The sequence below is a fragment of the Sinocyclocheilus anshuiensis genome, unplaced genomic scaffold (assembly GCF_001515605.1).
Source record: "Sinocyclocheilus anshuiensis isolate Anshui unplaced genomic scaffold, SAMN03320099.WGS_v1.1 scaffold457, whole genome shotgun sequence".
NCBI classification, from domain to species: Eukaryota; Metazoa; Chordata; class Actinopteri; order Cypriniformes; family Cyprinidae; genus Sinocyclocheilus; species Sinocyclocheilus anshuiensis.
Window position 1 is genome coordinate 166649 of NW_015537939.1, and position 10731 is coordinate 177379.

Genomic DNA, 10731 nt, shown 5'->3' on the forward strand with positions numbered 1-10731 from the left:
CAAAAGAACAGCATTTATTTGACTAAGACATTTTTTTTGTCAGTTTACTGTCACTTTTGATCAATCCTTTATTTTAAAAGATTAATAAAAATCAGATTTGTACTGCTATTAAAGCCCTTTAAAGTTACATCCCAAGATTTATCGAAAACAACACTGCAATGAAAAAATGAACATATTCAACACACTTTGACTGGCCTTTTATATTCTGTATATCATCGATGAAATACTGTTTCTCTGGCCTCTCATTTGACAGAGCTTGTAACACCATATTGTCAGTTCAGAGATGTGTTCATTGACACAAAGAGGAAAGGTTTCCACTTGACTAGTCAAACACAGACGCTTTTCATCTCCAAGCTGGAGATTAGAGAGGGTGTCGGTTTAGGATTATAGGTCGAAAATTTACACTGCACGTCCATTCATGCACGTGTGTTACTTCTTAAATTCCCATAGTAAGAAAAGTCATAACTCAGAACACCTGTGTGGTTTAGTTCTACATATGGACATGCAACACTGCGGCTCAAAATCCCTTTCTTTTTGAAAAACTAACCTTAATGTTGAAAAGCATGACTTGTGATAGCACATTATTACTACAATGCACTGTTTGAGTTTTTCTTTCCCCTTATTGAACATGTGACGTGCTCTATCATTTTGCACATTGTTTGTGGTGGAAACTTTTGTATATGTTTTGTGTATTTCTGTGATAAAACAGTTTTGGGTTTCAAATTATGTTATTTGTGTTTCTAAATTCAAGTGATAAATGTAATTTTGGGGCTCTTTAATGTGGTGTTGGCATCACTTTAGCTTTTTTAAAATGGCCTTTTCCTTTTTACTACTAGTTATAAAACAAAATAAAAAATGAATGGAAATCATAAGGTATGTTTAAAGATACAGTACAACAAATGTCTGAAAATTGTTTCAAATGTTTAGAGCCCATTTTCTCAAAAACATTAAACTCAAAATGATGAAGCAGGAGAAAAGTGCTTGATTTACAATATGCGTCACACCAGACCCATATAAATGTCATGTCTCTTTCAAAAGGAAGTTTTGCTTAAACTAGTGGCTTTTTCTCTTCATTTTCTGTTTGAAAATGAAAGTCCCTCTGAAAACTTGGCTTCCTGTTAAAGCGCTAATGTACAGTCGTTATGTTTCTGAGATACGCACGTATGAAGCTCTAATGAGGGATACCACTTTTCTTCAAAGCAGAGGGAAACATCTAGATCCATCTGGCATAAAGCGAAACATCTGGAGGTCGGTTCAGTGAAATGTGGGACTCTAGGCATGCCAGTTTCATTTGTTCTGACTCAATCCGAGATTCCATCAATGGGATAGCAGTGGACCGGACATTTGTGGGTTTGATTTAACCAGAATAGTGGCCTTCTTTGACCTTTCAGGTCTGCCAGGTTTAAAGATCTACAATCCTGCAGGACTTTGTGCGTAATTTAACCTCTCAGCATTTCACAATGGAAAATTTAGGGTTCAGTTTATTCAGTGCCATTCAGCATTCCATTAAAGACAAGGGAATCAGGAAAGTTACTGAGGTGTGACAGTTACAGTAGGCTATAATGCTGTACGATTGCATGATAGAAACAGCAATGTCTCTGTTCAGGTCATTATTCTCACCCTCATTTAATCATTATATGTAATGAAGTGTGCTTATAAAGTTCTTTCAGTGATCAGTTCATCAGGCATGTTGATGAAATAAGAGAACGGGAATCATTGGTTTTGTGCTGTCGTCTGAGAGACTGTGTTTCACATTCAGGTACTGGCATGGAGACAATCTTCCTTTTGATGGCCCAGGAGGAATTCTGGCTCATGTTGGATTTGGTGCTTAAGAAACTTTTCTTATCATCAATGTTGAAAACAGTTGTGCTGCTTAATATGTTTATGGAAACTGTGATTTTTTTCCAGATTAATTCAAAAACGGCAATAAACTGCTTTTATCTGAAATACATCTTTTTTTAACATTATAAATGTCTGTCACTTTTGAAACACTTAATGTTTCTTTGCTGAATAAAAGTTTTTTTTTTTTAGAATGTTACATAAATAGAAAAATTACATAAATGCTCATAATCTTTCTCCTGTTCTAGAAATTTCAGTATTTGTTGTAACCTCAGGATGCTTTTATAATTGTGTGTATTTTGGAGAGTTTGAAGGTGACAAATAGAAAATCTTCATGGTGGGGCCCAGGAGGAATTCTGGCTCATGCCTTCTTTCCCCGAACTTACCGAGAGGGAGACATTCACTTTGACTACGATGAGACTTGGACAGTGGGCAACAGTATGGGTGAGTGAGGGTCCTGGTTCATTTGGTGTGACTATAGCTACAATAAAGATTTTTTTTTTTTACTCATAATTGGAAGTTATATCTCACAGTTTTTCTCAGAATCTTTCAAGTAATTGAGGGTTTACATCTCACAATTTAGAATTTTTTATTGAAATCTTCAGTTTACATCTCACAATTCTGACTTTTTTTTTTTTAATTCTGAGTTTACATCACACAATTTTGAGACAGAATAAAAAAATTAAAAAGGTAACATGCAACACTGTATCTCGCAGTTCTGACTTTTATCTAAAAAATCTCATGATTCTAAGTTTATATCTCGCAATTGCAAGAAAAAAGTGATATAACGAGATATAAGCGATAGAAATTGCTTCCAAATTAGTTGGTCAAATTTAATTAATCTAGTACTTATAAATAAGCAATATCACACAACAACAAGAGCGCTGTTGTTCCAAATATGCTTAAATTCACACACGACTGCAAGTAATATACAGTATTGCTTTATATGAGTGTTCATCAAAAGTCTGAATAACTTTAGCATTTTAAATATTATTATTTTGCATTTTAAATATTGCAAGTTGCTTTGTCCATTTTTGCTGTGCTGACTATTATACATACAAATGACATTAAAGCAAAATCATTGTTTACATCTCCAAGCAACATACTGTAGTGGAGTATTGTCCCTGAATGAATCAGTTTTCTTGAATGAATCATTTGTTTGAATGATTCAAAACTCAGTCATTAAGCCAGTCACTTGTTTTATACCTGAATGAATCAGTGTTTGTAATGAATCGGATGAGAGAATGGTTCAAGGACTCACTCATAAAGCCAGTCACTTTTTCTTGTTTCCCAAGGGAATCAATGCTTGAACGAATCGGTTGTATCCCTCAACGATTCACTCATAAAGTCTGTTGCTTGTCGCTTGCTACTGTTGTAACTTTGCAACCTGCAGAATTTTTTTTTGTTTGTTTTATTACGTACGTTGTTTGTACGTTTATCACGTACAAATGGATTTCCACATAAATATATGATGCATGGACTGCATACCATACTATGTCGTTTTAAACCCTCTTTTTTATCCTCTTGCTTTCTACTAGGTACTGACCTCCTCCAGGTGGCTGCTCATGAGATCGGTCATGTTTTAGGATTGCAGCACTCCATGGCACCAGGCGCAGTGATGTCGCCTTTCTACACTTTCTCCTACCCACTCCAACTGAGTGAAGATGATAAGCGAGGTATACAGTCTTTGTATGGATCCAGACACACGGATGATAAAGTAAAGACGGAGGAGAGAACTCCCAAGGTCACAGAAACTAATGAGATTGAAAGCACGGTGGTGAGTTATATGGCTGATTGTATCTGATCTTGGGAATCTTGGGAATTCTTCTTTATTCTTCTCATTCTCTTTTTTTTCTCCTTATTTCCTATATTTTCAGCCTGATGCTTGCCAAACTGACTTTGATGCTGTATCTATGATCCGAGGCGAGCTGTTTTTCTTTAAGTCGGGTTATGTATGGCGGATCCGTGATGGTAAACTCCAGACTGGATATCCTGCATTGGCATCCAGGCACTGGAGAGGAATCCCAGGAGACATTGATGCTGCTTTTGAGGACAAATCTGGAAATATCTGGTTCTTCCAAGGTAAACTGTCTCTAAATAAATAAGATGTTTTTGAAATAACCCTCTTATGCTCACCAAAGCTGCACTGATTTGATCAAACAATATAGTAAAACAATAATATTCTTAAATTATACAATTTAATTGTTTTAACTATTTTAATATATTTTAACATTTAATTTAATCCTATGATGGCAGAGCTAAAAATTTTAAGAGACATTACTCCAGCCTTTAGTGTCACATGAACAGTCAGAAATCATTCCTTCTTAATATATACTATATATAATGACATTAAAGCAAAATCATTGTTTACATCTCCAAGCAACATACTGTAGTGGAGTATTGTCCCTGAATGAATCAGTTTTCTTGAATGAATCATTTGTTTGAATGATTCAAAACTCAGTCATTAAGCCAGTCACTTGTTTTATACCTGAATGAATCAGTGTTTGTAATGAATCGGATGAGAGAATGGTTCAAGGACTCACTCATAAAGCCAGTCACTTTTTCTTGTTTCCCAAGGGAATCAATGCTTGAACGAATCGGTTGTATCCCTCAACGATTCACTCATAAAGTCTGTTGCTTGTCGCTTGCTACTGTTGTAACTTTGCAACCTGCAGAATTTTTTTTTGTTTGTTTTATTACGTACGTTGTTTGTACGTTTATCACGTACAAATGGATTTCCACATAAATATATGATGCATGGACTGCATACCATACTATGTCGTTTTAAACCCTCTTTTTTATCCTCTTGCTTTCTACTAGGTACTGACCTCCTCCAGGTGGCTGCTCATGAGATCGGTCATGTTTTAGGATTGCAGCACTCCATGGCACCAGGCGCAGTGATGTCGCCTTTCTACACTTTCTCCTACCCACTCCAACTGAGTGAAGATGATAAGCGAGGTATACAGTCTTTGTATGGATCCAGACACACGGATGATAAAGTAAAGACGGAGGAGAGAACTCCCAAGGTCACAGAAACTAATGAGATTGAAAGCACGGTGGTGAGTTATATGGCTGATTGTATCTGATCTTGGGAATCTTGGGAATTCTTCTTTATTCTTCTCATTCTCTTTTTTTTCTCCTTATTTCCTATATTTTCAGCCTGATGCTTGCCAAACTGACTTTGATGCTGTATCTATGATCCGAGGCGAGCTGTTTTTCTTTAAGTCGGGTTATGTATGGCGGATCCGTGATGGTAAACTCCAGACTGGATATCCTGCATTGGCATCCAGGCACTGGAGAGGAATCCCAGGTGACATTGATGCTGCTTTTGAGGACAAATCTGGAAATATCTGGTTCTTCCAAGGTAAACTGTCTCTAAATAAATAAGATGTTTTTGAAATAACCCTCTTATGCTCACCAAAGCTGCACTGATTTGATCAAACAATATAGTAAAACAATAATATTCTTAAATTATACAATTTAATTGTTTTAACTATTTTAATATATTTTAACATTTAATTTAATCCTATGATGGCAGAGCTAAAAATTTTAAGAGACATTACTCCAGCCTTTAGTGTCACATGAACAGTCAGAAATCATTCCTTCTTAATATATACTATATAATATGTATTATGCATATATAAATACAAACACATGCATGTATATATTTCAGAAAAATAGGTTATGTTTATATATTAAATATATTTATTTATAATATAAATTATATGAATATAAAGATAGACATGGAAATACATGTAAATATTTTCAAAATATATACTGTATGTGTGTGTATTTATATATACATAATAAATATACATAGAACACACACAGATATTATGCAAACAAAAACTTTTATTTTGGATGCGATTAATCGTTTGACAGCACTAATATATATGTAAATAAAAATTTTTATATATATTTCTTAAAAGAAAAAAAAGGAATTCCAAAAGAAAATTTCAGCTAGCATCAGAAAGTGTATATATTTATAATCCAGATGTCTTTTGGTGGTCTAATTATCCAGCCTAAATCAGTCAACTAAATCAGGGGTTCATGACGAATGGAAAATTCATAAACCATGATTTAATATAACCTCTTTCACCCACCATTCTCTCTGTAGGCCAGAGTTACTGGGTTTTTGATGCAGAGCGGCAGATCACAGGGCCGGACTCTGTACGACGACTAGGTCTAACAGTGACTGACATTCAGGCCGCCCTCATGTGGGGAGAAGATAAGGCCCAGAAGATCTTCTTCTTCAAAAAAGGAAGCTACTGGCGATTCAACCTGAAGGAAAACCGCGTTGACTCAGTCCACCCTCGCAGCATGAGTGACTGGAGGGGCGTACCAGATGACATTGATGCTGCTTTCCAGGACCGATTCGGTACGGCTGTCACTGAGACATTATTTCTTGCATGTTTTTGAATCTGCAAAGGATGGAGGGAGTTTAAAAAGTAACTGAATGTTTTTTGGTTCGTTATTACTCCACAGGCTTCGCCCACTTCTTGAGAGGGAAGCAGTACTGGAAGTTCGACTCATTAGAAGTGAGGGTGCTGGAGGGATACCCACGATATATTGGCATGGATTTCTTTGATTGTTCTGCAGCCCTGTATCGATGAATCACTGGTACAACTAGACGTAATTTAGCCCAAATGTAATGCTGATCTTTGTCACGCACCTAGTGCAACAGGCAGTTTCCACATGTTTAACTTTGAACCAATCTAGGCCTAGTATTTTTATTTATATCACGCAAAGTGTCAGATGTACAGTCTCTAAATCTGACCACTGGATCAAACTTTTTTTTTTTGTGGATTCAAGCAGATACCGCTCAGTCTGTGACTCAAGGTGCTACATCTGTGCCAATTAATCTCATCTGCAAAACAATGACTCTCATTACTCAGGAAAAGCAGGAAATTCTGGCTTTAAAATATTTTTCGTATATATTTTGTGTACTTGGTTATTTATTATTTGTATATTTTTGGCAGTATTGATAGTGTTAGGAAAACATAACGGCCATTCTTTTTGAGAAATACCATATTGTGCCATTAGTGACGTGCTTTTGATTACCACAGAAGACAATTTTGTTCTTAAAAACGAGCAAAGATTGCATTAAACCTAATGCACTTACAGTGGAAATCTATAAGGCAAGTAATTTAAAACAGAAACCTTACTGAAGCGCATACTAATAACTTTTAGTACAAAAACTTGAGGTAAACGTACATCAAATATTAAAGCATCCTAAAAACCAACAGTTTAGTTCTCAGAGCAACAATAATGTAACTATTTTTTACTGAACTTTGTAGAGATAGCTGAACATTTCGTATTTTGTTTGAAGCTTTGAAGGACCTGAACTTTAAAGTATTTAAAAGTTGCTGTACTTTCAGTATTTAGGGACTTTCGTTCATTTTTAATGAGAAATGGCAATTTGATGTGACACAAGTGACCTTTGGGAATAGCTGTCAATGTGAACGTCCATTTATGCTTAACTTAAGTCTGTAAGAGACTTATGAAGACCTGTTTTCAATAGTGATAATGTATATTTTACAGTGCAGGTCACTGATGCTGTTCACGTGTATCTAATGAAACGTTTTGCATGATAATGATGGCTTTTGTTCTAGGGAAACTGTACACTTCTCATTCACTGCTATTATAATGTTTGTCATGTAATCGATTCTTTCTATTGTTATTGTTTTTAATGATCAATTTACTGTGTAAATATTTTGTAAAAAGAATTGTATTATATTTTCAGCTCCAATAAAAACCTCTCTTTGTTTATTGTACTCTGAATTATCTGTTGTCTGGATTCAATTCAGAAAATGCCGACAAGAGGTTTTGTTTCTATGAATCATCATATTATGAAGTTTCAGCATACAGATTTTGTTTCTACATTACTTTCCCTCACAGGTGGTTGGTAATATTATCAGTGTTTGCGTTGCTTTAAATTCAGTCACTTCTATGTCCAAAAAGGCGATTTTTATGAAAATTAACAGACTTTTATTTCATTTTTTATATGAGGATCACATTAAAGCTGTCTTGGAATTTATTTACCATGCCGCCATCATTTATTTTTGCTCCTTTTTTCCCCTTTTTGTCCTTGACTCAGACTTTCAATCTTATTGAACTCAATCCATCATACAATTTATTTACAGCTAAAACTATTTTTAATTTAAAATATATTTCATTTATTTTATTTATAAATCAAAAAGAAAAACAATTAATAATAATAAAAATAAAACTACTTTAATTATGCATAATTCCCAGTAAAATTGTGCAAAAAAAAAAAAGTCTAAATATTATTTACCTCTGTGTATTCAGGATGCATAAAATGCTAGTATATTAGCCTTAGTAAGACAACGGAATTGGTCATTTTATTCAAAAATATTGTAGATGTCATTTCCACCACATGTTATCAGATGCAATAGATCATATGAGATGTGATAGAAAGGACATTATGACGAAGTCAAAAGGGCCAAAAATGCTGATAGTTGAAGAAACACTCTCATATTAGAGAACCGTGGGCAGCCTGTCTGGTTCTAATATGTTCTATCAGAGGTTTCGGGGTGGAAATGGAAGACGGCTGTTCTGCAGGCCCTCCTGCCGAGACAATTCCAGAGTCCTGCTGTCTTGGCTTGTTTACAGACTGTAATTCCCCTCTTCTCTCCCACTTCTATCACACAGAGCAAATTTGTAACACAATGACATTGTAACATAATGACATCATCATTTCAGTTCCATTTTATGTGAAGCATCTGTTGGCGCCATCCTTTGACAAGTTAACATTTTGTAGGGCTTTGCCTTAGTAACTACAGATGTCGCAATGCCTTGGGTGAAACGCAAACCCTTATCATTGGTTATCAAGAGGATTTGAAACAGAATTCATAATCGTGCTTACTGAATGGGTTTGGTCATAAGAGTTGCTTTGTGCTTTTTTATTGAGTTAAGACCAGCTCTTGCATGATTAATGAAGTGTCACAGTTTTCTTCCTCGGTAGCCACTGATGGCAGACGCTGTACCAGACGTCTTAAAGTGCTGTTGTTACGCATACACGTGTACCACTTCTAAGAGTATGTTGTAAAACACATGTCTACATTTTGAACTTGAAGAAGGACATTTGCCTTCAGGGTAAAGCAAGTCTGCACTGGTTTAACCACAAGCATGCGCACACAGCTGACCCGATCGACCCCCGCAATATTTCTCTCATTAAATCAAAAAGCAGATTGTTTGTATGTTGACATATTTGCTATAAATCACAGAGAACTGTACAACTAAAAACATGTGGCTTTTAACAGTTGGTGCAGAATAAAACCGCTGTAATTTTTCAAAATCATGACTGGTCCTGATCAGTCTGAATCATGATCTGATTAAAAAGTCAGCAGAGAGTCAGATTTCCAGTAACATCCCAGCTGATCTTCATAAGACTGTAATGTTCAAATCTGAGCGATGACAAACAAATGATGAAAGATTGGACACTAATTTCATGTTTCTTTGAAAGACTATTAAGATGTAAATCAGATTTCATATTTATCTGACAAACATAATTTGCCCTGACAGAAGTGCTTGAACTGTGGTGGAAGAGTTTGTTTTTCCCCCTGTACAGAGCCATACATACATCCACAGTGTTGTAGATTGAATAACAGATCACAGGTGTGTTCAAAAGTTCTGACTCTCTCTGGGCTAATTCTGTTTTAAGTGAACACCACTGTGCCCGAAGTGCACTTGAAGTGAATGGTGCAGGGAATACTGTCTCATGTGTTGAATATGAATCTTATCTTGATGCATAAAAAACATAACATAAACAAATCTACTGATATAACGAAATACAATAATCAAGCAAATTAGGCTAGCTTCTTCTCGTCATTAATTCATATTTTAACTGTGTTAACGATTCGCGATTTTTCGCGCCACTCAAAAATTTACCTTCGCACACAAGGTGCATTCCTGAGGGAGTTCGCTTGCTTACTTGTGTTTGGAACTTTCGAGAAGAAATGCCGTTTCGCAAAAATAACATTTCTTTAAACTAATTGAGTTTACTTAGCGCGGCACATTTTTATTAGTTTGTTTACTGACAGAACTTGTTATTAAGTGTGACTAATGCCGAGAAGCCCTTTTCATCGTGGTTTCCAAGCTACTTCAGTGGCTTATAATAATAGTACTTTAATTCTTTATATTTTATCCAATTCTGTCACATGTAATTTTGTACTTTGGTTTTAGTGGTCAAGTGCAAGAATGAATAACATTATTATAAGGGGAGGAAAACTTGAAAATAATATGGCTTTCCAGAGTTCTAGGGATGCAGACACACATGATCAGGTAAAGCAGTTTCACTACACCGGTATGATCCATTTACATCTATTCTATAGCTAACAAATATGCAGTGAACAGAAAGAATAAATTGAATAAATGAATGTCAAGGGGATTGGAACTCTACTGTATTTCCATTACGTTTTATAGAACCACCAATTGCATTTGCTGTGATAGACTGGCACAGGATTATGGGAATGCATAATCTATCACAGGCATCGGCTAATGAGGGCTTTCTGGGTTTTGATTGAACTGCTTCCAGTTTCCATACACATTAAAGACACATCATCTCACATTTCAAAAGAATGCTTGGCAAAATGAAGCAAGCTGTTCATTGTGCATGACGTATGTGCTTAGGAGAACAGATTTTAGACCCAGCTGATGAGCTAATGCACAGAAAGAGACCGCAAATGAACATTCAAACATAAATGACTTCTGAAACCGATATTAAAAACATTATTGTTATTTTTAAGCATACAAGTACAAACCACTTTCAATTTGTAGTTCCAACTTCCCACAGCTTTTAAGAAAGGAATTGACTCGACTCAAAGTGACTACAACAGTTTTATAAAAACAGAGAACCACAGGCATACAATT

At 35.5% G+C, this 10731-nt stretch overlaps 1 protein-coding gene across 1 annotated transcript in view; it reads left to right on the top strand.

The window, feature by feature from the left end:
* The window catches only part of LOC107662848 (stromelysin-3-like), a 21078-nt gene extending 14426 nt beyond the window's left edge, over positions 1–6652 (top strand). Inside the window, exons 4-9 of the mRNA XM_016452966.1 lie at positions 1760–1824; positions 2191–2283; positions 3378–3616; positions 3717–3921; positions 5957–6217; positions 6325–6652. Coding sequence (XP_016308452.1) covers positions 1760–1824; positions 2191–2283; positions 3378–3616; positions 3717–3921; positions 5957–6217; positions 6325–6452 — 991 coding nt within the window. The 3' untranslated portion in view covers positions 6453–6652. The remainder of the gene's footprint in view (positions 1–1759; positions 1825–2190; positions 2284–3377; positions 3617–3716; positions 3922–5956; positions 6218–6324) is intronic.
* The last annotated feature ends 4079 nt before the right edge of the window (positions 6653–10731 follow it).